The sequence below is a fragment of the Oncorhynchus nerka genome, linkage group LG20, assembly GCF_034236695.1.
Source record: "Oncorhynchus nerka isolate Pitt River linkage group LG20, Oner_Uvic_2.0, whole genome shotgun sequence".
Taxonomy (NCBI): Eukaryota; Metazoa; Chordata; class Actinopteri; order Salmoniformes; family Salmonidae; genus Oncorhynchus; species Oncorhynchus nerka.
Window position 1 is genome coordinate 38,004,133 of NC_088415.1, and position 26,650 is coordinate 38,030,782.

Below are 26,650 nucleotides of genomic sequence, written 5' to 3' on the forward strand. Positions count from 1 at the left end.
GGGTAGGTCGCCATTGTAAAATAATAATTAGTTCTTAACTGACTTGCCTAGTTAAATAAAGGTTCAATTAAAAAACAAAACAATTAAAAAACATTACAGTTCCATATGGGTTAAACTGTTAAAACCAGTTAAAACTGGTTCTCTCTCACAGACACCTTTCATCACACATGTAGTTTTGTACCCATTCTCATAGAACGAACAGAAGAAGCCCCCATTTATGAGAGCAAGTATTAACGCCCTGGGTCGACTCACGTGGATCCTGCCGTCTTTCAGCGCAGGGCCCTCCTCCGCCAGTCTCAGTATGAACAGGCCCATGTTGTACTCCTTCCCTCCCCGCAGACTGAAGCCAAACCCCCGCTGGCCTCGCTCCAGCTCCACGTGGAAACAGCCCTGATCCAGAGAAAATATACATCTCTACCACGTTCAATTCAGTTATTCGGCTAACGTTTAGCTATAATGTCATGATTGTGTTGTAATAGATGTGTGATTGCAAGCTTGATGATATTTGGGTACCCAATGTCGCTCCCTCAAGGGTAGGAAAACAACCACAAAGCAGCAATAAACAACACACGGAAACACACAGGGTTTGACCGTTTATCGCCATAGCCTCACCTGCTTGGGGCCCGAGGTGATGAGTTGTCCCAGCTCGCTGGGTGGGACGGACTTCAACTCCAGAGGGTCATCATTGCTAAACAGTCACAGACAAAACATCACAGTGTCAGTGTTCTCTGCATCTACAGTACCGGACAGTTTTCTTCCCTCACAGGGTTCTGAGTGTCTCTTTCCTTCAGTGGGATTGTACAGCAGTGGGGTAAATTGTACACGCTGCAATTCTGCTGAAGAGACCAGCTGCTTGTTCTGTAAACTAAAGTAGCCGGCGCTTGCAGAGATCATGACAATCAATTGTGGGAGCTGAGCGTCAGTGATATTAAAGAGTGTTCTTTCCCCGGACTGCCTAACGGGGAGAGTTTACATACTTAAGAGTGCTGAGTCAACAGCCTCCCTTCTCTTGCTCCCCTTACTTCCAGAGACCTGCCTGACCCTAGGCATGTGTTAGAGATCACCGAGAAGGAGGAAGGGTTTGACTTGATTAGAGAAGAGAAAAGGGAAATGAGGAGAGATCCAGGGTGAAACCACACAGTGAGCAGAGAGAGAGAGAGAGAGAGAGAGAGAGAGAGAGAGAGAGAACAGAGAGAGAGAACAGAGAGAGAGAGAGAGAGAGAACAGAGAGAGAACAGAGAGAGAACAGAGTTAGGGGAGGAGAGGGGAATTATCAGTCTGTAGTAATGGATTAAGTCTGACAGGTAATCTGGTTTAAACAGGAAGATCAAAGACAGAGTGCAGGAAAACTCCCCTCTGTTAATCCTTCTCTTTCCTTTTCAGGATGGGCCATGTAGCGGTGTGTGTGTGTGCGCGTGTCCACTTCTGTACCTGTCAGTGTGGCTGGCAGGCTGCTGGCCCACAGCTCTGTGCTGTGTTGCAGGGCTCTGCTTGGCTGAACTGGTTTCAGATGCAGGACCACTATTCTCTAAAAGAACACAGAAGACTTTCAGTATGGAATGTCATGCACACGAGCACTTCATCCTCACCAGTCATCTCAACTCCGTACCATTCCTCTTTCCCTTCTAACAATATCAAAATAACAAAACAAAAAACAGGTAATGCAAGACTAACAAACTTCGTAGCTCTACAGTAAACATAAACAAAAAAAGACTACAGACTCCCATTTCAAGTAGGACTCGATATCCCAGAGTTCCGCGTGTCTGTGGAAGTTCTTACCATCCTCCGGCACCACAGTGAGGGTGACAGTGTTGCCGGCCTCCTTGATGAGCTGGACGATGTCGTTGTGGGACAGTTCCACGATGGACTGGGAGTTGACAGCTGAGATACGGTCGCCCACCTTCAGCTGACCGTTGCGGTCCGTGGGGCTGCCCTCGATGATGCGGCCGATCTTGTGAGGGATAACTAAAGCGAGAGAGAGAGAGAGAACGAGATGACAGGACAATTTAGCTCAGCACTGTCAGGTACAGTGCAGATGGTGCTTGTGAGGCAGTAATTGTTTTTCAATGTACTACCTGCCATACTGCAGCACAGCTTGCGGGACGCCACAGAATTCTATGGCGCGTTATTTAAGTGTCAGCCATTGTTGCCAGAATGATGCAATTTACCACAATCTGCCACCATCTACCACAAACCGTCGCGGCGTAAGCTCCAAACTTTTAAAGGAAGAACCCCTGTAATCAGACTAGCCGAGCTGAACGTTCTATGATATGGTTCTCCCTCTCTCTTACCTCCGGGAGGCGGCTTGTTCTTGGAGGTCAGGATTACGAAGCCAAAGCCTTCGTTGTCTTTGCGTTGCAGGGTGACGTTGTAGCACTCTGGGTGTTGGGGGGAGCTGGCCGTAGGGACCTCGATGCGGAGGAGCTTGGGAGAGCCGTTAACCAGGGCTGGAGCCACCTTCTGCTGACCACCACCAACGTCCTCCTCTGATCACACACACACGCACACAGGGATGGGTTCATTTGGGGAAGCTTACCGTTTACATTTGAATCACCTCATTTTGACATTGTTGATGGTCTCGCTCAGCCATTCGTATGAAAGCTCAAAGACAATAAGTGGTTTTATAATGCTCAGTTTATGCCACCACATTATCCCTTTAGGCTGATCCAATGCCGTTCAAGTGCTCATTTCAAAACGAACCCCACAATTACCGTACTGAAAGACTCTGATGTCTCTGATGTGACTCTGATCTGAACTGAGCACAGAATAGGAAATCAATATTTGGAGTGAAAATCTTTGTCAAGTCTGGATATCAACAGCAACGCGTCTATGATTGATGCTTCATTTTCCCAGTTCAACCACGTCTGACATTACAATACATAACATCCAAAAGCAATTTTAAAAGTGTTCTCTCTTGTCATTGAAGCTTATTTGTGTGTGTAAACAAAGCTGCGTACAGCAGGGGCTTCAGTCTGTCCATCCGTCAAGATATAACAGACCAGAACAGAACTCGTCTTGTTTCCCTGTTTGTTATGTAAATCATCTCCCACGACTGGATCTGACATCTACAGCACTTCTCACAGCGATCATCACTTTTAGAAGAGTTGCATAAACACTCGCACGCACACACACACTCACACACGCGCACGCGCACGCACACGCACACACACCTGTGTGAGCGAGTTTCCTGCGGACTGTCAGCAGGACTTGTCCGTTGCGGGCAGCGTTGGTCATCAGCTCCAGCACCTGCTTGTGAGATCTGCCCTTTACTGGCACCCCGTCGATACACATGAGCTCATCACCTGCCCGCAGACGCCCGTCCTTCTCTGCCGCTCCCAGGGGTACGATGGCACCAATGTACACCTGAAGCCAGGGAACAAAGGAGGGCATGATGACATTTATCTAAGCCACTCAAACACAGGGGCATAACTTTAACCAGATTTAGAGCCAGTTTCCCAGATCCTGATTAAGCATACTCGTGGTCATTGGAGGTAACCCATTTAAACCACGAGTCTTAGTCTGGGTCGGGCTAAACAGCCCACAGCGTGCCCGGAGCCTTCATGCTGGCCGAACCAGCAGTCTCTCTGGGAGGGTACTTACGGGCTGATCTGGCCCCTCTCCTCCTAAAACGCGGAAACCAAAGCCCGACTCCTGGTTCCTCTTGATGAACACATCTAGGTCCTTGGTGTTGGGGGCTGGATGGGGAAAATGAGGGAAAGGAAGAGGACACATTGAATTCACCGCTGCTATAGAAGAACAGGCAAAGACCGAACACATTCTATGTTCAGTACTCATGAGGACAGTGAGGGTTAAGAAGAGTGAAGAAGAGACTGGCACCCCGTCGATACACATGGAAGTGGTATGTACTGTATACTCACGCTTGCTGTCCAGCAGGGCCTTGGACTTGAGGTAGAGTTGTGAGGGGTCGGGTTTGGGGAGGCTGAGCGCATGGTGTTGGGGGGGAAGGGAAGGGGCTGGGGGGCCGGGGTCAGGGCTGGGTCTGCGGGGCTGAGGGTCTCGGTGCTGGTGGACATCTCCTTCTCCTGCCTCTCCTGCCTCTGCTGCGACATGGGAGCAGTGCACTGCAACACAACAAACCAGACGATTCAATTCAACTCTACAGCACCTTTTTAAAAAATGGCCCGTATAGCATCATCTACAACTCAAGACATGTCGGGGTAATAGTGCTGGATTTAGCAAGACAGGACATGTTCTTCTGTACTCTCAAACTACTCTTAGACGTTTTCCACTAGTGTTTGCAGTGCCGGCCTTTGTTAACACAGTCCCTCATAAAAGCTGTAGGGAAAAAAAACATCCACTGAGCCGGATTCTTCCATTTGGATGTATTATATCTCAATACAATTCTCTGTTGTTGACCCAGTAGACACGTATACTCTGTTGTAAAAGGTGGCACATCAGAACTGTTGAACATGGATTTACGGCTTAAAAACACTGTTACACAGTATAGCTACTATGTTAAATAGCTGTTTGCCAGGAGCACATTCACCCATCCGAGTCAGCCGGCTGCCTCCAAAAATAATACCAGCGAGCGTGTGGCTCGCGAACAGCTCCCTGAATAATGTACGGCTCTCTACAGCAGACTGCTGTTGGTGAAGAATGAAACTAAGACAAAGTTATATCAGGGCTTGTTTTAATAATTCATCTGGGGTTTAAAAGCCCTGTGTTTCCATTTATGTTCCCAGACCCGCTCTACACTCTCTAGGTGAGTCCCAAATGGTACTATTCCCTACATGGTGCACTACTTTGACCAGAGCCCTATGGACCCTGGTCAAAGTAGCACACTACATAGGGAATAGGGCGCCATTTGGGACACACATCTCTGATTAGAATCCCCCGTAGAGGCCACGGGGAGAGTCTCTGGAAGAGAGGAGAAGGGTAATTAAAAGCATTTATTTGAACTTACAGGTTTTAGAGACTTCACAGGAGATGTCTGACCTGGGGAGAGAGAGGGAGAGAGAAAAACAACGTTATTAGACAGAAAGATGACTCAATACAGTATAATACCAATGTATTACGGAGGACAGGTTCCAGTGCCTTCGAGGGACGACTGGGTTAATGTGCTGGATGTGTGATGTGTAATAATCTCTCTCTACTTCGCCACTCTTTTACTCCTGCTCTGCTGTGGACACATCCTCCTTCATCTGCTTTAGCGCAGTGGTTCCCAAACTGTGGGGCAGGCCCTCTCAGGGGGGGCGAGAGGGATCGGCAGGGCCGGACGGCGCAGGGGCCAGTCCGGCTATCAAGTTGTAATAGCACAAGGTGCCATTTTCGAAATTGGGTAGTGCATCCTCAGTTTTCCTATTTTCCATCATTGTATACATCCGAGAGCTATTTGTAACTGGTCAGAAATGTCCAGATCAACTAGCCCATGTCAGCTGACATTTTTTAGGTTTCTTTTTTGGGAGTAATGTTCGAGTCACTGAAATATCACATGAACACATATGGCAAAATGTATAGAATAGCAGTAAAATAAACTTGAAATGTTCTCTCTTCCAACAAGTTGGGGTGTGAACAGATTGTGTCATCTGTAGTGTTTGTGGCCATAGAAATAGGCGTAGCGCACGTGGGCACAGGATGTTCCACAATGCTGGAAGGGGAGGGGCCTGCTCTTCAGAATGAGTAGTGACCATGACCGTAGCCCCATACATCATCTCTCTCTGCTCTCCTCTCTGATTCTAAAGCCAGGGAGATCATGGTTCAACTTAACCAGCTGGTGGCACTATTCTCAAGCATCAGCATGGGAAGGATCTCTGATCTCAGCAGAGAAACAGACCGAGGGAAGAGGGATGAGAGAAGAGATATGACATTGTGCCTCGCCGTGGGTTAACCTTGTAATGTATTGTCCACACCTGCCACCACAAGTCAGACAGTATATTCAGATAAGGGATCAGCAGTTCACTCTCATTAAGAGAAGCACAGTCACCACAGCACAACCTGAATCTGCTCCCTCCCCCAGGCCTCCTCACAACAAACAAACTCTCTGGCTGAAAATACTGCATCTTGACTCCTTCAGAGCACTGGAGCACACGTCCCCAGGTGAACATGCTGCATCTTGACTCCTTAGCATTCCTCAGAGTATTGGAGCATATTTCTGTGGGTCAACACAACGTACAGCATCTTGGCTATTGTAGTGCAGGCAAAACGGAAAGAGCTCTTCAGTTTATTCAGTGACAGCATCCTCTTTGAAGTGGTGAGCAGGGCCAATATCACTTTCCGTCGTCCAAAATGTCAGACTGCCTCTGTTAGGCTGTCTGCCACTGAATGCTTATCTAACTATCTAGCCAAACACTAGAGACACTTGAATCTAACTCCCACTAGCATCCACTCCTCCTCACCTTTCTGGTCAAGGTATCATATTCACAGCCCCACTATTACTGCTCTCTGAGCCTGCCTGCTTGTATGCAGAGGTGCAAATGGGAAATAGATAGTGGGATAGACGAGCATGAAATTGCTTTATTAAACGGTGGCTGGCTCTGGGGCTGGCCTCTGGGAGGGCCGGCTGCTGAGAAGCTGAACGGCCATCTAATTGACTTCCTCGAGGAACTTCTATTACTACAGTACGTATTCACAGCCGCACGACCCCGTCACACTAAAAAGTCATGACATCACTAATGTGGCAGTGTACAGTTTAGTCTCGCAGCTCCTCTGAATCCCAGTATGTTGACTGTGATGAAGGCACCACCTCCTATGCATCTCCTCCCACCATCCCCCGCTCTCTCTCACCTCCCCTGAGTACCAGGACGTGGACCTCGCTGCCCACCGGCAGGTCTTTGAGGATGTCCACCACCTGGGCGTGGCTCAGTGTCTGGACGTTCTGACGGTTGATCTCCTTGATAACATCCCCCTTCAGCAGGCCACGGCACCACTGGGCATCCAGGATCATCTTCACCTGAAATGACATTCCAATAGGTTTCGATTGGATTGGATTCGGTTAAGCTATGTCACATTAGATTACCTTTCTTATCCTCCGGAAAAAGTACATTCGGTAATTCTTAATGAACTTTTATAAAGTCTTTGCAACAGCTACTGCTACATAAGGCATTATTATAACAATCCGGCATACACGAGGACAGCTATAGTAAAGTGTTGCCGGAATTAATTTTTCTAGACAAAAAACAAAACCGACAACTCGTCACCCAGATATAAATGGTACCTTCTGGCCCAGGGGGCAGTCTGCGATGGCAAAGCCGAACCCTCCCGGCCCCTTCACCAGGGGAACGCCCACCAGCTCTGGCTGCAGCAGTGTGGGGTCTGGACCCTCAGGATAGTGGCGCCCCCCGTTGGTCATGGTTGGTACTGCAGTGGCGGTGGTCTGTCAATCAATCAACCCAAATCTATTTATAAAGCCCTTTTAAAAAATTGTTTTTATCAGCAGTTGTCACAAAGTGCTTCAAGAGAAACCCAGCCTAGACCCATAACAGCAATCAAAAACAGAAGCACAGCGGCGAGGAAAAATTCCCAAGAAGGAAGAATCCTAGAGAGGAACCCGGGATCAGCAGGATGGCCCATCTTCTTCTGACTGTACCTGTCTAGGAAGGGTGCCATCTGGGCTGGTGACGTAGTGGATGTCCTTGGTGTTGGAAGTGGAAGGTGACGGGCTGGCCTCGGGGGCCAGGGGCAGGGCGGTGGCTACATCCCCTGCGGCATCGTCACTCCCACCGGTGTCCTCAGGCAGGGGGTAGCCCCGACACAGCACCATGTCCACGTACTGGTTGACTGGGACAGACTGAAACAACTGAACCACATCGGCATGGGTCTTCCCCAGGACACACAAGCCGTTGATGTCCACGATCACATCGCCTGGTAGAGCGGAAGGAGAGGAGAAATAGGAGGGAAGATGTATCAGCATTGGGTACTGATGGGTACATTCCTAGAGCGCTGTGGTTTAGTCGTGACATAGTGACAAGGTCCAGAGAATAGAGTCAATTAAACCACAAATCCGTTTGGATCACTTTGGTACAAAGTGCCCATTCCAAAGCCCATTCAGGTCAAGAGCTTCCTTGGCGTTTCCTTGGAGTCCGCTCCACAGCTGCTCTGGGGTTGATGAACGAACAACATACGGTACAGCATAACTCTATATCATTCCCCTCATCCTCCCTCATCCTAGCCTGGGTTTATTAGCTCAGCTGGTCCCAGACAGATCAATGAAGAGTAGGGGAATGTTCTCATCTCCAACCAACACAAACATCACTGCTGGCTAGCTGGGACTCTTTCTTTTTTCTACCCCCCCGAAGGAGCCACCCGACACAATCAATAGCTGTTGCTAACAAACACATCTAACATTTCGCTGTGTTATATAAATGAGCTGAACAAACCAAGATGGATCAACAGCCAATCACTGTCAGGGCAAACACGGGTAATTAAGCCCATACTTCACGCACACGCACCCTGAACAGTTCGAGTACGAGTCAGAGTTAAGGAACCCGAGTTAACGATTAAACTCAGAAATGAGATGGGACCGCTTCAGAGACCCAATGTCCAGATCAAATTACTCTCCATGCTCATTAAAATGGCACCACTCTGGCATCAATTACTGCCAGCGGCACACTTAGCCTGGACGGTTCAGAGACAGAGAAACGGACGCGGATTGGAGAGCATCTTATTGCTGTATTATTAAGGAATCTAATCATTTTCGAGGACAGCGAGGGGGAACGACATATGGAAGCATTTGTTCCCTTGCGGTTGTACATTTAGAACGCTGGACAATAGCTTTGTTATGGTTGTGACAATACGGCGTACAGCGCTGCAACGCGTCATCGCAGGCAGTAAACAACTCATTATAACTGCCACGCATCTGATGACACGGTCTATAGAATGAATATTATCCTAAAGCATCCAGTGAGCCACTGGCAGGTGTAGATCACTAGTAGTAATGGTTGTTGACAGCATGGACCATATACTGTATGTCACAACCTGATCCAAGATACATGACCACACTTCTAGATAAGCTCATAAGAACCATAGGTACGCAAAGAAGCACAGCCAAGGGACCTATGAAATCTGAAATATATGGCTCCTCTTCAAATCAGGGCGCTAGCCATAACATGAACTGTGACTGACGTGGAGTTTTACTGTCAAGAGGCAGGGTGTGGACCCTGTACAGTCCATGAAGATGAACCTTGCTGGTGTGTGTGTGTGTAAGAGTCTGTACGTTCCTACACTCACCGGAGGCCATCTTGTTGTCGTACGCGGCAGGGCCGTCTCGGAGCACGTTCTTCACCTGGAGGAACTCGTCATGGCGGTCGCCCCCGATGATGGTGAAGCCAAACCCCTGGGGGCTCTTCCTTAGAGCTGTCCTCAGGACGGAGCCCTGGAGGTGGGCTGGGTCCCGCACAAAACCCCTCACACCCACAACAGGCTCATCTGATGTGGAGAGAGAGAGAGAGAGAGAGAGAGAGAGCGAGAGAGAGAATGGGAGATGCAAATTGTAGGAGGGAAATACTACATCAGCAATTTAACGATAATTATTATGACTGTAATTCAGCTAATTGCTCTCAAATCTTATTGACCGATTGAAGTATTTTACTTTACAAATTAGTGACTATTAAGTCCTTGTTTGTTTGTGGCATTATCATCACAAGGCCTGTCAGTGTTGTTCAGCGCTAATCCACGATGACAGATGACAGTGACACATCTATGCCGCTACGCTTATTTTAGTCTAATATATCCGCATGGGACAACTGTATGTGTGTGTGTGTGTGTGTGTGTGTGTGTGTGTGTGTGTGTGTATGTGGCAGACAGACACAGATGCGTGCTCACAGGCTGTTAGCCATCTGTCCCCTGCATCGTCACAGTGTAGGCTATCGCCACGGTGACAAGACATCTGACAGCTGCACGTCACTCAGATCACATATCAAGAGTGTATGGAGGTGTATAATCAAATACAACATTATAACTAACTCATCATGGCTCTGCAACAAAATTAGAAGAGACAATTGCTATAAAAAATATATATATTTTATGATTAGTTTGTCAGCCACCCATTAAAAAAAATCATTGCGGGCTTAAATAGATTAGTATGAATCCGAAAAGGTTTGACAGCAATACCCAAATAAAATCCAAGTCAGCTGGGAACAGGTTTTTGATGTCCCACTACCTTGGCATCGGGTCTACGAACTGACATATAAAACAACTATTGACACATAAATCCATTCATTTCAATTTAAACTATTATATAAAATACTTGCTGCAGAAAGAATGCTCAATATACAGGGCATTGAACAGTCAGCAGATTCTGCCACGAGGAAAGAATAAATCAATAGAACACATTTTCTGGTACTGTTCATCGGTGGCTGTCTTTTGGAGTCAGGTCCGGGAATGGTTGTTATGTCCTAATGTCAGGGTTCAGATGGACCTGCAAAATGTATTGTTAGGGGGATCTGAATAAACCATGATCAGTCAATGGGGAAATATCATTATACTCTTGGGTAAAGTATTTACTATTAGGGCAATATCGATAAAAATGTCAACAAATAGGAAGGTTCAGGACCCTCGTAAGACATCATAGTGAAATGGAGGGATGTTCTAGAAGAGGAAATAGCATACTGGGAAAGATGGGTTCATCTGTGGATATCGGTGGGTTGGAGTTCAAATCAGAATGAGTGGTGGATTAGCTGCTGTGTGTGAAAATCCAGCACTTGAAGAAAAAGATAATTAGGAATATTTGTATAATTATTTAACTACAAGTAAATAGCTGTAAGTAGCTGTAGAAGTATTGTTGTCCATTACTTTACTCCGATCAGGGTAGGGATGGTAGGGGGAAGAAAAGTATTGAGACATTTTTACAATAAGTGTATATAAAAGGGGGATTACAAATGGTGCAAACAATTAAATTGATAGAACCTACAATCTACACTATATATACACAAGTATGGGGACACCGCTTCAAATGAGTGGATTGGGCTATTAAAGCCACACACGTTGCTGACAGGTGTATAAAATTGAGCAAACCGCCATGCAATCTCCATAGACAAACATTGGCAGAAGAATGACCTTACTGAAGAGCTCACTGACTTTCAACGTGGCACCGTCATAGGACGCCACCTTTCCGACAAGTCAGTTCGTCAGATTTCTGCCCTGCTAGAGCTGCCTCGGTCAACTGTAAGGGATGTTCTTGTGAAGTGGAAACATCGAGGAGCAACAATGGCTCAGCCGCAAAGTGGTAGGCCACACAAGATCACAGAATGGGACCGGCGGGTGCTGAAGCACGTAGCCAGTAAAAATGGTTCGTCCTCGGTTGCAACACTCCAAACTGCCACTGGAAGCAACGTCAGCACAATAACTGTTCGTCTGGAGCTTCATGAAATGGGTTTCCATGGCTAAGCAGCTACACACAAGCCTAAGATCACCATGCACAATGCCAAGTGGTGTAACGCTCAATGCCGTTGGGCTCCCATCTGTCAGTCCGATGGACGAATCTGGGTTTGGTGGATGCCAGGAGAACGCTACCTGCCCCAATGCATAGTGCCAACTGTAAAGTTTGGTGGAGGAGGAATACTGCTCTGGGCTATTTTTCATGGTTTGGGCTAGCCCCTTAGTTCCAGTGAAGGGAAATCTTAATTCTACAGCATACAATGACATTCTAGATGATTCTGTGCTTCCAACTTTGTGGCAACAGTTTGGAGAAGGCCCTTTCCTGTTTCAGCATGACAATTCCCCCATGCACAAAGCGAGGTCCACACCGAAATGGTGGTTTCGAGATCGGTGTGGAAGAACTTGACTGGCCTGAACAGAGCCCTGACCTCAACCCCATCGAACAGCTTTGGGATAAATTGGAACGCCGACCGCGAGCCGGGCCTTATCGCCCAACATCCACACCAAGTGCCCGACCTCTCTAATGCTTGTGGTTGAATGGAAGCAAGCAAATATATCTGAGGAACCACCATAACATGGAGGCAAACAGAAAGAGAGCTAACCTCAGTCACGACAAATTTCAGCTCTCACCATGTGACTGAGACAGGGTGACAGGGGGATGGAGAGAGATAGAGAGAAAGGGAGAGAAAGAGAGAGCGAGGGAGCTAAATAGATGGACTGAAAGTGATAGAGACACAGTGGATAGATACAGAGGATAATCAGATGTGGCCTCAGTCATTTATAACCCCTGACCTTGGTTTCCATTGGGAGAGTTATGGGCTGTGTCCCCCTCTAATGTTGCTACACCCACTGGCGGATGGATGGATCGAGGAGAGGTGGGGGTATCAATCTCATTAGGAGGGGTAAAGATATACACCCCTCCCCTCCTCCACTACCCGCCATGTCCTCTACCCGTCAATGTGTCATGGGATTTTGATTTGCATAATTGGATTTTCAGCGCTCTGAGAAAACAGATTATGCTGAGTGTGATTAACATGACATTCTCGCACACCAGCAGTGTCACTGAGCTGTTTGTGTGTGAGGATATGTGTGTGTGTGGAGGAGTTAAGGGGGTGCTACATAGACATGTTTACATAGCCCTGATTATGTCAAGGTAACACAAAGGGATGGCCTATTTCTCAGGCAGGCAGGCAAGGCCGCTCGCTGTGATTCTACGAAATGCCATACAGAGAGGATTGTCAACGAAGGGTAATGACGGTCCCCTACAGCTTCAGCACTGTGGAGACAGACAGCTGTCTCTTTCTCCGAGAGGGAGGTCAGACTGGGGAACTTTGTCAAAACAACGTTCAAAGCCCTCCACGTGGCAGCCCGCCCCCTCCGGCCTACTCTCCACTCCGCTGGGAGACAGACCACCATTAGCCATTAATACTCATTAACAACCCCGGGGAGTGTGTGGGGAACAGGGAGTAGAGAGCTCTGTCAGAGCAGTGCAGAGAATCACCCTGGAGAAAACTAGAGGATCAGCCAAAAGAACCGTCCAGAAAATAATCATAATAATACCATGGAAAAATAATCTTTTAGCGGGACAGAAAATGGACTGGAGCTGTGTCTCAAATGGTATCCTGTTCCCTTTATAGTGCACTACGTTTGACGAGAGCCTTATCGGTCCTGGTCAAAATTAGTGGAGCATAAAGGGAATAGGGGGCCATTTGGGACACACGCCCTGGGAGTTGTTGTGCCCTAATAGGCTATGCAAGTAGAGCAGTGTTTCTTCTATTCTAAAGGGTCTGAGTTGATCTGGTACTAAAATTAGGGCCTCTGTTCAATCAAACCCTGATTATTTACCACATAGTTTAGCAACAACCTCCAAGGACCTCCCCCATCGGGGAAGATGACGATGATGCTCAGAGCAAAGCAACAAAGCCTGAGGAGCACACGGCCTCCCACGGCTAATATAAGGTTGGCTGGGTTTTCCATTGGCAGGAAAGAACACCTACATCCGGTAAGGGGGGGGGGTCTATTTCTCAATGTCCAATATTAAGGTTGTCTCAAGGTATTGCTCGTGGTAACGCACCTCATGATAAGCTATAGATCACACTGTCTACCTGGATCATCTATATTTTTCGTAGCCGTCAATTTACCACCACAGACCGTCGCTGGCACTAATACAGCTCGTTGAGTGTGGTCTAAGTCAATAAGCTAACAAGGAAATGCTCATCCAGATGCGAGCCTACCAAACGGGCTAAATGCCTTTCATGCTCACTACAAGGCAAGCAACACTGAAGCATGCACGAGAGCACCAGGTGTTCCAGACGACTGTGTGATCACGCTCTCCGTAGCCGATGTGAGCAAGACCTTTAAACAGGTCAGCATTCAGACAGATTACCAGGACGTGTACTCCGAGCATGCACGGATCAACTGGCAAGTGCCTTCACTGACATTTTCAACCTCTCCCTGCCTAATACCTATATATTTCATATGCCCAAGAAAGCGAAGGTAACCTGCCTAAATGACTATCGCCCCGTAGCACTCACGTCGGTAGCCATGAAGTGCTTTAAAAGGCTAGTCATGGCTCACATCAACAACATCATCCCGGAAACCCTAGACCCTCTCCAGTTTGCATACCTCCCCAACAGTTCCACAGATGACGCAATCTCAATCGCACTCCACACGGCCTTTTCCCACCTGGACAAAAGGAACACCTGTGTGAGAATGCTGTTGATTGACTACAGCTCAGCGTTCAACACCATAGTGCCCACAAAGCGCATCACTAAGCTAAGGACCCTGGGACTAAACACCTTCCTCTGCAATTGGATCCTAGACATCCTGAGGGGCCGCCCCCAGGTGGTAAGAATAGACAACAACACATCTGTCACGCTTATCTTCAGCACGGGGGCCCCTTAAGGGGTGTGTGCTTAGTCCCTCCTGTGCTCCCTGTTCACCCACGACTGCGTGGCCAAGCACGACTCCAACACCATCATTAAGTGTGCTGATGACACTACGGTGGTAGGCCTGATCACTGACAATGATGAGACAGCCTATAGGGAGGTCAGAGACCTGGCAGTGTGGTGCCAGGATAACAACCTCTCCCTCAACGTGAGCAAAACAAAGGAGATGATCGTGGACTATAGTAAACGGAAGGCCCCCATTCACGCCCCCATTCACATCGCATCGACGAGGCTGTAGTGGAGCAGGTCGAGAGTTTCCACATCACCAACAAATGATCATGGTCCAAACACACCAAGGAAGTCGTGAAGAGGGCACAACAACGCCTTCCCACCCCTCAGGAGACTGAAAAGATTTGACATGGGGTCCCCAGATCCTCAAAAAGTTATACAGCTGCACCATCAAGAGCATCCTGATCGGTTGCATCTGCGCCTGGAATGGCAACAGCTTGGCATCTGACCGTAAGGCACTACAGAGGGTAGTGCGTCTGGCCCAGTAAATCACTGTGGCCAAGCTTTCTTGCCATCCAGGACCTATATACTAGGCAGTGTCAGAGGAAGGCCCAAACAATGGTATAAGACTCCAGTCACCCAAGTCATAGACTGTTCTCTTTTCTACAACAAGGCTAGCTGTACCGGGGTGCCAAGTCTAGGTCCAAAAGGCTTCTTAACAGCTTCTACCCCCAAGCCATAAGACTGCTGAACAATTAATCAACCACCTGGACTATTTGCATTGACACCCCCCCATTTGTTTTTACACTGCTGTTACTCGCTGTTTAGCATCTATGCATAATCACGTTACCCCTACCTACATGTACATTAACTTGACTAACCTGTACCCCTGCACATTGACTCTGTACTGGTACCCCCTGTATATAGCCTCATGATTGTCATTTTTTAAATGTATATACAGTATATATATATTGTATGATTATTAGTACTATTATTATTATTATATCCAGTACCACTCAAAAGGTTGGACACACCTACTCATTCAAGGCCTTTTTCTTTATATGGACTATTTTCTACATTGTAGAATAATTAGTGAAGGCATCAAAACTATTAACTACTAACACATATGGAATCATTTAGTAACCAAAACAGTTGGTTATATTTGTTATATTTGAGATTCTTCAAAGTAGCCACCCTTTGGACACACCTACTCATAGGTGTAATATATCTTTTTTTACTTTAGTTTATTTTGTAAAACTCTATTCTCTTTGGTTAAGGGCTTGTAAGTAAGCATTTCACGGTAAGGTACACCTGTTGTATTCGGCGCATGTGACAAATAACATTTGATCTGATTTTGATCAGTGGGTGTTCAGGTTTTTTTCATGGGTTTATTGTGGTCTGTTCCAGGACAGCATTAGCAGCCTGCTACTGTCCTGTAGGTCCATATGTCTGTGACAACCAGGGCCCTCTAGGCTAAACGCTGGGATAGCTGGTACAGACAGTGACAGTGCTGTTGGCGTCTGTGTTTTCTTATGAGTCATATTGTGAGTCAGCCTCCGTGTTCGGATGGTCGTCACTTCCTTGTCTGACATATGTTCCATTCTGTGGGCAACACAGTTGGCTCAGCAGAGAAATGTCAAATGGCTGGGTGATCAATATCCTTATTTCAACATAAGACTTGCTGAAAACCTCGGAAATCACAATTACCCAAACACAAGCCTGTAGTCCAAGATGTCTCAATAACAGACACCCCCCCCCCCCTCTCTTGCCATGTAGTGTATTGGGCTTGTACGCTGATATGGTCTCTAAGCTGTTGAGATCTGATTAGGAAAAATCATTCACTTCAGATCACCTTGAGTAAGACATTCTGGGTTTATGCTCTGTCCCAATATCTACACTAGCATACAGAACGCATGCCCAATTTAAAAAAACAATTCATGAAATACACTGCTTCATAATAAGTGGCACACCAGTTAGTGACCATGACAATGAGCAGTCTATGGTGACATGGGGCTGGTAGAGAAGCGTTACCTGAGGGTGTGGTAGCCCCCTGCTGGCCAGAGGAGGGGGTGTCCAGGCTCAGTTTCCTCTTGGCTTCCAGGACGGGGTTCTCAAACTGGGTCTTCTGGTTGATATGGCTGCAGTACAGAGACAAAAACAGGACGCTAGCTGAAGAGCTCAATATACAGTTCATATACACAGAGAGCAACTGTAAATACAGAAAACACTCAGAAATACAGCGTCGAGAAAGGACCAATACACTCGTGTTTAAAAATCGGACGGAAAGTGACACCGACTAAAGGAACATGAGGCTTTCGTGTTTTCACAGCTTGCTGATCGTTGTTGTTCTTCTCCTTTTAGAGATGTGACACCAGTTATCGGTCTCTTCACTTGGCAGCATCTTTTAATTGGGTAACAATACAAAAAAGATCTTTCTTGATACGTTCTCTTCTATGCTTGTGTCGTGACAAAAACTCCAAACAGGTTCCTGTCTGTTTCCCACTACACTCACAGAACGCAGTGTATTCAAATCCCTGATCCCTATCCAGTCATGCAAACCTGCACTTGGCATGCACACAAACTGGTACTGTCATCTGTAAACCACAACCCAAAACAAACGACGCCACAGTGCCCCTGTTGACACACCAGTTTACCTGCTTACCCACTCGACACATTCAGCTGACCTAAGATCAGTGGGATAACCTTTTAATCTGACCAGTGTCCATACCTCTGCTCACAATGGCCACGTCGGACTGACCTAGGATCAGGAAAGCAGCCGGTGTGCCTGCTGTTGCCTAATAGCGGTAGAGCTCTAGCGTTTCGATACCAGATTCCCAGGTCAGCACTTTGTGTTTAAACATCTACTATTCAGAGAGGAGCACCCCCCCAGGTTGCATGTAAAGCAAGGAACGCATCTCATCTGCATAATGCGCTTTAACAGTTGTAGCTCTGAGTCAGTCGTGACTAGCTTTTATAACATGCACAAAACGGATGCCACTCTCGCTCTGCTCCATATATCAGACGCATGCTGTGTGTGTGAGATACGGTGTGTGTGTGCCAATTGCCAGTGTATGTGTGTGCCTATTTGTGTGCGTGCCTGTATGTGTTTGGGTGTGTGTGTGTTCATGCGTGTCAATGTGTGTCACTATGTGTACGTGTGCGCGTTTCTAAGAAAAGTATTGTTTGTGCTCTCGTTGGGCATGAGTCACGCTGAGAGCTATCCTCCATATCCAATCAGGGAAGAGAAGCGCTCCTCTGTGACTGAGTGTGCTCAGTCCGCTCCTTTGATTACCATGGCTCTTGTTCTGTACTTTAGTTAGGAAATAATGAGCCATTCTGTTCTACTGTATTCATTCAAAACAAAAAGACAGGGAGGGAAGAAAAAAGAAATGAATGGTTGTCCCAGTGATTCCTTAGCATAAACAGATTATGTTCATGTAGTCTCCCTCCCTCTCTCGCTCTCTCCCCTACCCCCTCTCTCGCTCTCTCTCTGCTCCTATAGGAGGCTATGCTGGGTGAACTCTGAGTGCCTGTGTGTGTTTCTGAACAGGGTGAGGTCATGCCTGTCACCCCTCCCATGTGCCCCCTGTACCAGGCAGTGGCAACCCTGTAGAGCAGGGAAGGGAAGGCTGTATGGGAAGGATGTGTGGGAAGGCTGTGTGGGAAGGCTGTACGCGAAGGCTGTATGGGAAGGCTGTATGGGAAGGCTGTGTGGGAAGGCTGTGTGGGAAGGCTGTGTGGGAAGGCTGTATGGGAAGGCGAGTTGTCCTTAGTCCGTCTAGTCAAACTTAATCGTTAGTACAGGTTACATTTGAAAACCACACTGACTGACAAGTTCAGGTCTGCCTGTCCAGCATCTTTGAATGATTTCAACCAGGTGTATATAAATCCCAGCTCATGAAACAAAACACGTTATTATCAAATGGCACCATCTTCTAAAAGTCTATTGTACAGTATAACACTATGAAACAACGATAACATACACACTATACACACTTGGATTTTGTACTGTAGATATGTGGTAGTGGTGGAGTAGGGGCCTGAGGGCACAGTGTGTTGTGAAATCTGTGAATGTATTGTAATGTTTTTTTAAATTGTATAAACTGCTTTAATTTTGCTGGACCCCAGGAAGAGTAGCTGCTGCCTTGGCTAATGGGGATCCTTAATAAATACAAAATACAATATTTACCAAAGCCCATCTGTGCAACCTGGACTGAATAACAGCTAAATAAATAAAAGGGAACCATGCCACAACTCCTGTATAACCACAACATTACATAGAGAAACACTGCACCCAGAAATCACGGGCGGTATACTCACTCAACATAGTAGGTTCCATACTGTGGATCTTCAATCTTCTCCCAGCCATACGGAAGCTCTGCAGGCAAAAGACAGAAGAGAAAGATGCAAATCAGTGTGCTGCTACAGCTTCTGGAACAACGGAGACACAGTCTACACACACAAATGAGGCACGCGGTTCTGAATGACAACTCACTGCATGGAACTAAGGATTCAGGGTTGAAACACACCAACTACAAACTACTGAGGGGGCTGCCTTGTTTGTCACCGGGTGCTTGGTAGGGAGTAGGGGGAGAGAGCGAGATAGGAAGTAAGGAAATGTGGAGTTATGGCAATCCTGTAAAATAATGGCTTGTCTTCTCCCAGCGGTGTGTGAGTGGAATCTGGAGTGCGTGCTGCCCTGTGACGAACACATGCAGGGGGAAAGAGTGCTTCACGCAAGAGGGGACTGTGGAATTGCCTTTTTGGAGATACAGTGCTGATGAGCTCTCCGCAGGTCTCCCACAAGCCATTAGGGGACAGGGGGCAGGCTGGGTAATGTAGTGTGTCACCGCATCGCTGGGGCCTGCAGGGCCATGTTTAGCTGTTTACAGTACCGTCTGTCTTGTCTACATGTCACAAGCCTACAGCGGCATACAGGATCCCCACTTATAGTTCTGTCTAATGGGCTGCATTGAGATTATGGACAGTAACGTGTGCGCGTGTGTTCATTTTTAAAATGTTACCTTTATTTAATTAAGCAAGTCAGCTAAGAACAAATTCTTATTTTCAATGACGGCCTAGGAACGGTGGGTTAACTGCCTTGTTCAGGGGCAAGACGACAGATTTGTACCTTGTACCTACCTGCCGTGTGTGTCGGGAGAGTGCCACCTTGCTGCAAGATGCTTGTGTAAGAATGGGTATTCTACACCGTCTGTGTGTGAGAACCAGTGTGTGTGTGTGGTCTTGTTCCTCTTTCCTCGTGGGGACTTGAAACGTCCCCTGTAAGGATAATAAAACAAGGACAATCCTCCCCCGCGCGGACATTTCCCACATCTTCATGAGGAAAAAGGGGATTTTAAACTTAGCGGTTAGGTTTAGTGTTACAATAACGGTTATAATTAGGGTTAGGAGTTCAGTTTAGGGGTTAAGGTTAGGTTTAGGGAAAATATATTTCCTTTCAAAATGCTATTTTAAGTCCTCAAAAGGAGAGAAGAACAAGTGTGTGATTCTCACCTCCATCCTCACACTTCTCCGGGGGCTTGGCCTTCTTGGCCAGCCTGGGGTCCAGCCAGGTAGTGGTCTTGGTGTTGTGACTGTGGGGACAGAGAGGCACGACTTTACACGCTGAGCAAAAACCGTCGCAACTAGGTGAAGTATAGATATTCTAGAAGAAAAAGAAACGCACACCTATTAAGACTAGGTGCTGGCTAGCGGAATAGAAACTTGAAAAAAAAAAGAGCCGCACACTCTAGGAGCTCAGATGCAAAAATGTAATAGCAACGTTTCGACAGCCAAGCTGTCTTCATCAGGGTATAATCACAAACACTGTGGGATGACTTGTTTATATAGTGTCAAAAGACACAGGTGTCTGTAATCATGGCCAAGAGTGGCCTAATATCATTGGTTAATAATCAAATATTAAAATGGCATACAAAGAACAGCATACAAACAACAAATGGATAGCATACGATCATAGATTCATTTTAGACTACACAAGCTTACAAACAATTACAATGGCAAAGTCACAATAATCACAAGAATGGCTTCAGATCAAAATCTACGTTGAGACCGAAGGGCGCAGGGGTCTTTAAATTAAAGATCCAGGCAGCCTCTCGTTTTAACAATAAATTATAAAGGTTACCCCCTCTCCTAGGGAAGGTGACATGTTCGATGCCAATATAACGCAGAGACGAAATCGAGTGGCCTGCCTCCAAGAAGTGGGCCGCAACTGGATAAGTAAAGTTTTTACACCTAATGGTGCTACGATGCTCTGAGATACGTACTTTTAATTCACGTTTTGTTTTACCTACCAAATAACTGCCTTAGTGGAGCACGTTATAACACCTTTTATTGGGATCGATTTCCCTGTTTGTGGGTGTTTGAAGGATCTACATTTATAAGTGCCATTGCATTGAACACAGCCATTACATTTGTAATTTCCATCCAGTAGGGGCGCAAATAGACGTTGTTCAGGAATATCTTGGGTTGGTAAATCAGAGTTTACCAATTGGTCTCTGAGATTTCTGCCCCGCGAGAATACGACCAGGGGAAGGTCCGAAAACACATTACCGAGACTATCATTGGAATTTAGGATGTGCCAATGTTTGAGAACAATTCCCTTAATTTGTTCAGAGCACTTTGAATAGCGGGTAGTTAGAACGCAAGAATGCGTCTTTTTGCGAGACTGACCTTGAAAAAGGTCATGTCTCGTTTTGTTTTGAATTTTCTCAATGGCAATATTAATATTAAGTATAGATATTCACCAAACCACTGGACCCTCGTCCTCCCTCACCATTCTGCCAAACCCCAAACAAACAAATCAAACTAAAAGCCCCTTTAAAATCACAACCTGACAGTTGAAGTCAGAAGTTTACATACACCTTAGCCAAATACATTTCAACTCAGTTTTTCACAATTCCTGACATTTAATCCAAGTAAATATTCCCTGTTTTAGGTCAGTTAGGATCACCACTTTATTTTAAGAATATGAAATGCAAGAATAAAAGTAGAGATAATGGTTTATTTCAGCATTTCTTTCTTTCATCACATTCCCAGTGGGTCAGAAGTTTACATACACTCAATTAGTATTTGGCAGCTTTCTAAATTGTTTAACTTGGGTCAAACGGTTCGGGTAGCCTTCCACAAGCTTCCCACAATAAGTTGGGTGAATTTTGGCCCATTCCTCCTGACAGAGCTGGTGTAACTGAGTCAGGTTTGTTGGCCTCCTTGCTCGCACATGCTTTTTCAGTTCTGCCCACAAATTTGATATAGGATTGAGGTCAGGGCTTTGTGATGGCCACTCCAATACCTTGACTTTGTTGTCCTTAAGCCATTTTGCCACAACTTTGGAAGTATGCTTGGGGTCATTGTCCATTTGGAAGACCCATTTGCGACCAAGCTTTAACTTCCTGACTGATGTCTTGAGATGTTGCTTCAATTTATCCACATAACTTTCCATCCTCATGATGCCATCTATTTTGTGAAGTGCACCGTCCCTCCTGCAGCAAAGCACCCCCACAACATGATGCTGCCACCCCCATGCTTCACGGTTGGGATGGTGTTCTTCGGCTTGCAAGCCTCCCCATTTTTCCTCCAAATATAACAATGGTCATTACGGCCAAACAGTTCTATTTTTGTTTCATCAGACCAGAGGACATTTCTCCCAAAAGTTCGATCTCTGTCCCCATGTGCAGTTGCAAACTGTAGTCTGGCTTTTTTTATGGCGGTTTTGGAGCAGTGGCTTCTTCCTTGCTGAGCGGCCTTTCAGGTTATGTTGATATAGGACTCGTTTTACTGTGGATATAGATACTTTTGTACCTGTTTCCTCCAGCATCTTCACAAGGTCCTTTGCTGTTGTTCTGGGATTGATTTGCACTTTTCGCACCAAAGTACGTTCATCTCTAGGAGGCAGAACGTGTCTCCTTCCTGAGCGGTATGACAGCTGCGTGGTCCCATGGTGTTTATACTTGCGTACTATTGTTGGTACAGATGAACGTGGTACCTTCAGGCGTTTGGAAATTGTTCCCAAGGATGAATCAAACTTGTGGAGGTCTACAATTTGTTTTCTGAGGTCTTGGCTGATTTCTTTTGATTCTCCCATGGTGTCAAGCAAAGAGGCACTGAGTTTGAAGGTAGGCCTTGAAATACATCCACAGGTACACTTCCAATTGACTCAAATTAAGTCAATTAGCCTATCAGAAGCTTCTAAAGCTATGCCATTTTCTGGAATTTTCCAAGTTGTTTAAAGGCACAGTCAACTTAGTGTATGTAAATTTCTGACACACTGGAATTTTGATACAGTGAATTAGAAGTGAAATAATCTGTCTGTAAACAGTTGTTGGAAAAATGACTTGTGTCATCCATAAAGTAGATCCTAACCGACTTGCCAAAAACTAGTTTGTTAACAAGACATTTGTGGAGTGGTTGAAAAATGAGTTTTAATGACTCCAACATAAGTGTATGTAAACTTCCGACTTCAACTGTATGTCGTTATTTTGGAATCAAGAGGCTCTTTGAGGGAGAAATGGAGGGAGGTATGACAGAAAGGTAGCCAGCACAGAAAAGAGAGAGACAGGTCATCTGAGGGAGAGAAGTATTCAGAGCAGAGCCAGACAGGCCCTCAGAGGGAGAAATTGCAGGGGGAAGGAGGAAGAGAGGGGGGAAGAGACAGGGAGAGAGGGAGAGAGAGAGAGAGGTAGAGCAGAGAGCAGATGCAGACATCTTGCAGAAAGCAGAGAGGAGAGAGAGCAGGCCTTTGGGAGCGTTCCATTTGTCCAATTGTTTCTCCTGTTTCTCTTGCTCAGAGAGAATGAGCTATTGATTTTAGGCCGGCTACAGCACCTGGCTCTGACTTCTGTATGCTGTGTGAGCCACACAAACAGAACAGACTGGTAAACAACGAAGGGAGGGGGAGAGGGCCAACGCTTTCAGCCCAAGCCCAGCACCACGACATCAAACACAGGAAAACAATACACCTGTACTCTAGACACCAGATAGGTTAATATAATGAATCATTTCACAAATCCTATGCCATAATTACAATAATACTATTGTTCACTTTCAAATCGCTGTACTGTGAGCCGCAGAAAAACAAGTAGGACTCCAGATCGACAAGTGTAACACCGAAACTATTCTCTGTACAAACAAATCACCATCCCTCTTTGAAAACTACCTCTCTCTACTACTAGCATCACCAACACCACCCTGGCACTGTACTGGAGTCGAGAACCAGAAGACCAGTACTTACTCTATGAAGTAGACCATGCCCGTCTCTGTGTAGGCCATCTCCCAGGTCTTGGGCAGGGGCTCCTGGCTCTCGTCGTGTGGTAAGGTGTTCCAAGTCCTGAAGTCCATAGCCCCACTACTGGACTGGTTATAGCTGGGTACCGTCTTCCTCCACTCCTGCCCAGCCTTGTCCTTGTGCTCTGCGTGGGTGGCCACGGAGGGAGAGAGGGACAGGGGGAGGGAAAATGGGAGAGAAAAGGGTGGTGAGCGTGTGGAGGCAGCATGAGGAACCCTGTGAGCTCCCTGCATTTCTCCTTGCTCCTGCTACTGCCGTGCTGCTGCCCTGGACAGACTGTGGGCTCTAGACTGTTACACACAGCACAGAGGGGAGGGAGAGAGAAGACATGGAGGGGAGAGGGAGAGAGAGGGGAGAGGGAGGGAGAGGGGAGGGGAGGGAGAGGACAGGGAGGGGAGAGGGAGGAGAGAGGGGGAGGGAGAGAGGGGACAGGGAGAGAGAAAGAGAGGGTAGAGAGAGAGAAAGAGAGGGTAGAGAGAGAGAAAGAGAGGGTAGCGAGAGAGAAAGAGAGGGTAGAGAGAGAGAAAGAGAGGGTAGAGAGAGAGAAAGAGAGGGTAGAGAGAGAGAAAGAGAGGGTAGAGAGAGAAAGAGAGGGTAGAGAGAGAAAGAGAGGGTAGAGAGAAAGAGAGGGTAGAGAGAAAGAGAGGGTAGAGAGATACAAAGAGAGAGAGAGACAGAGAAAAGGTGGGCAAGCGAGAGAGAAAGAACGAGCGAGACGGAAGCGCAGCAAGTGTGCCACAGGATTTGCATGTCAGCAGTGATGTTCTGGAGTGCGAGCGGCTAGCGGGCAGCAATGGGTAGAGCTGACCTAAACTACGCTTCAGCCCTACCCAGCACAGAGCTCAGAGCCCAGACCTTATTAGCATCACACAGCCCAGCCCAGCCCTGTGTGTATGTGTGTATGTATGTGGGTGTGTGTATGTGTGTGTGTGTGTGTGTGTGTGTGTGGGTGTGTGTGTGTGCTCTTATCTCCAGGTTTATATTTGCATGCCTCTGACCTAACTCGTTAATGTATTCAGTGCTCAGACCTGTTTTTCCTGATCTGAATGGAGGCAGAAAACGGCACGTAAAAAGATGAACGCAAGGAGCTACTGCCAGTAGTGCAGTGCCCGGCATATTTACATATAAAGAGAAGGAGCTCTTCATGCTGGAGGCATGGAGGCAATGGAGGGCTCCTTTGTAACGTCAACAACAGAATGCACATAATATCTATCACCCTCCTGCAGAAACGTGAGGAAGAAGAAGCTTCCTGGCGTGTGTGCGTGCAGACCCTGAAGTGATGAGTGTGTCGCCTCGACGTACGAACGTCGTCAGTCATTGAACAGTCCAAAGGCTTTATCAAAACAGCCTGAACGACTCCGTCTACAAGCCTGGCTTCAAGACCTAATAGTATTGTTTGATGCTTGTACAATATGTCTTCGCACCCTTTGGCTAAATGATTGAATTACCTACATCTACAGTAGAAGTCGGAAGTTTACATACACTTAGGTTGGAGTCTACACATTTCTTGTGAACATGCTATAGTTTTGGCAAGTCGGTTAGGACATCTACTTTGTGCATGACATGTAATTTTTCCAACAATTGTTTACAGACAGATTATTCCACAAACTCAGTGCCTCCTTGCTTGACATCATGGGAGAGTCAAAAGAAATCAGCCAAGACCTCACAAAACAAATTGTAGACCTCCATAAGTCTGATTCATCCTTGGGAACAATTTCCAAACTCCTGAAGGTACCACGTTCATCTGTACAAACAATAGTACGCAAGTATAAACACCATGGGACCACGCAGCTGTCATATCACTCAGGAAGGAGACACGTTCTGTCTCCTAGAGATGAACGTACTTTGGTGCGAAAAGTGCAAATCAATCCCAGAACAACAGCAAATGACCTTGTGAAGATGCTGGAGGAAACAGGTACAAAAGTATCTATATCCACAGTAAAACGAGTCCTATATCGACATAACCTGAAAGCCCGCTCAGCAAGGAAGAAGCCACTGCTTCAAAACCGCCATAAAAAAAGCTAGACTACGGTTTGCAACTGCACATGGGGACAAAGATCGTACTTTTGGGAGAAATGTCCTCTGGTTTGATGAAACAAAATTAGAACTGTTTGGCCATAATGACCATCATTATGTTTGGAGGAAAAAGGGGGAAGCTTACAAGCCGAAGAACACCATCCCAACCGTGGGGGTGGCAGCATCATGTTGTTGGGCTGTTTTGCTGCAGGAGGGACTGGTGCACTTCACAAAATAGATGGCATCATGAGGCTGGAAAATTGTGTGGAAATATTGTAGCAACATCTCAAGACATCAGTCAGGAAGTTAAAGCTTGGTCGCAAATGGGTCTTCCAAATGGACAATGACCCCAACACAGTCAAGGTATTGGAGTGGCCATCACAAAGCCCCGACCTCAATCCTATATAGAATTTGTGGGCAGAACTGAAAAAGCTTGTGCGAGCAAGGAGGCCTATAAACCTGACTCAGTTACACCAGCTCTGTCAGGAGGAATGGGCCAAAATTCACCCAACTTATTGTGGGAAGCTTGTGGAATGCTACCCGAAACGTTTGACCCAAGTCAAACAATTTAGAGGCAATGCTACCAAATACTAATTGAGTGTGTGTAATCTTCTGACCCACTGGGAATGTGATGAAAGAAATAAAAGCGGAAATAAATCATTCTCTCTACTATTATTCTGACATTTCACATTCTTAAAATAAAGTGGTGATCCTAACTGACCTAAAACAGGGAATTTGTACTAGGATTAAATGTCAGGAATCGTGAAAAACTGAGTTGAAATCTACTTGGCTAAGGTGTATGTAAACCACCGACTGTACATCCTTCTCCCCGCTACTTCAATGGGAAAACAAAGCCATTGTGGAAAAGGCATCCAGTCAATCAAGAGGCTGAAGCACCAGGGATAGATCGGTGACGTGGGTATGATGCACTACATAGGTAAAGGTAGAGCTGTGTCTCTTTCATGAAGAAAATACCCCACAGTGGAAAGACACTGAAGTGTTCTCTTCATCCCACGCGTTGACCCATTGTTGTGTGTGCCCAAGGCCAGAGAGATGGTGTGCATTGGAACAGCTCAGTCCTGCACGCCACACTCATGTGGCT

At 46.5% G+C, this 26,650-nt stretch overlaps 1 protein-coding gene across 1 annotated transcript in view; it reads right to left on the bottom strand.

Annotated features, from left to right (window-relative positions):
* LOC115102452 (membrane-associated guanylate kinase, WW and PDZ domain-containing protein 3-like) overlaps positions 1 to 26,650 on the bottom strand; it is a 180,673-nt gene that overhangs the window by 5,224 nt on the left and 148,799 nt on the right. Inside the window, 18 exon segments of the mRNA XM_029622412.2 lie at positions 253 to 390; positions 613 to 688; positions 1,432 to 1,528; positions 1,780 to 1,965; positions 2,292 to 2,486; positions 3,171 to 3,363; positions 3,601 to 3,695; positions 3,879 to 3,929; positions 3,932 to 4,082; positions 4,925 to 4,956; positions 6,745 to 6,910; positions 7,175 to 7,333; positions 7,547 to 7,821; positions 9,187 to 9,384; positions 16,263 to 16,369; positions 18,552 to 18,609; positions 19,746 to 19,825; positions 23,479 to 23,656. Of these exon segments, the coding sequence (XP_029478272.2) occupies positions 253 to 390; positions 613 to 688; positions 1,432 to 1,528; positions 1,780 to 1,965; positions 2,292 to 2,486; positions 3,171 to 3,363; positions 3,601 to 3,695; positions 3,879 to 3,929; positions 3,932 to 4,082; positions 4,925 to 4,956; positions 6,745 to 6,910; positions 7,175 to 7,333; positions 7,547 to 7,821; positions 9,187 to 9,384; positions 16,263 to 16,369; positions 18,552 to 18,609; positions 19,746 to 19,825; positions 23,479 to 23,656 (2,435 nt within the window).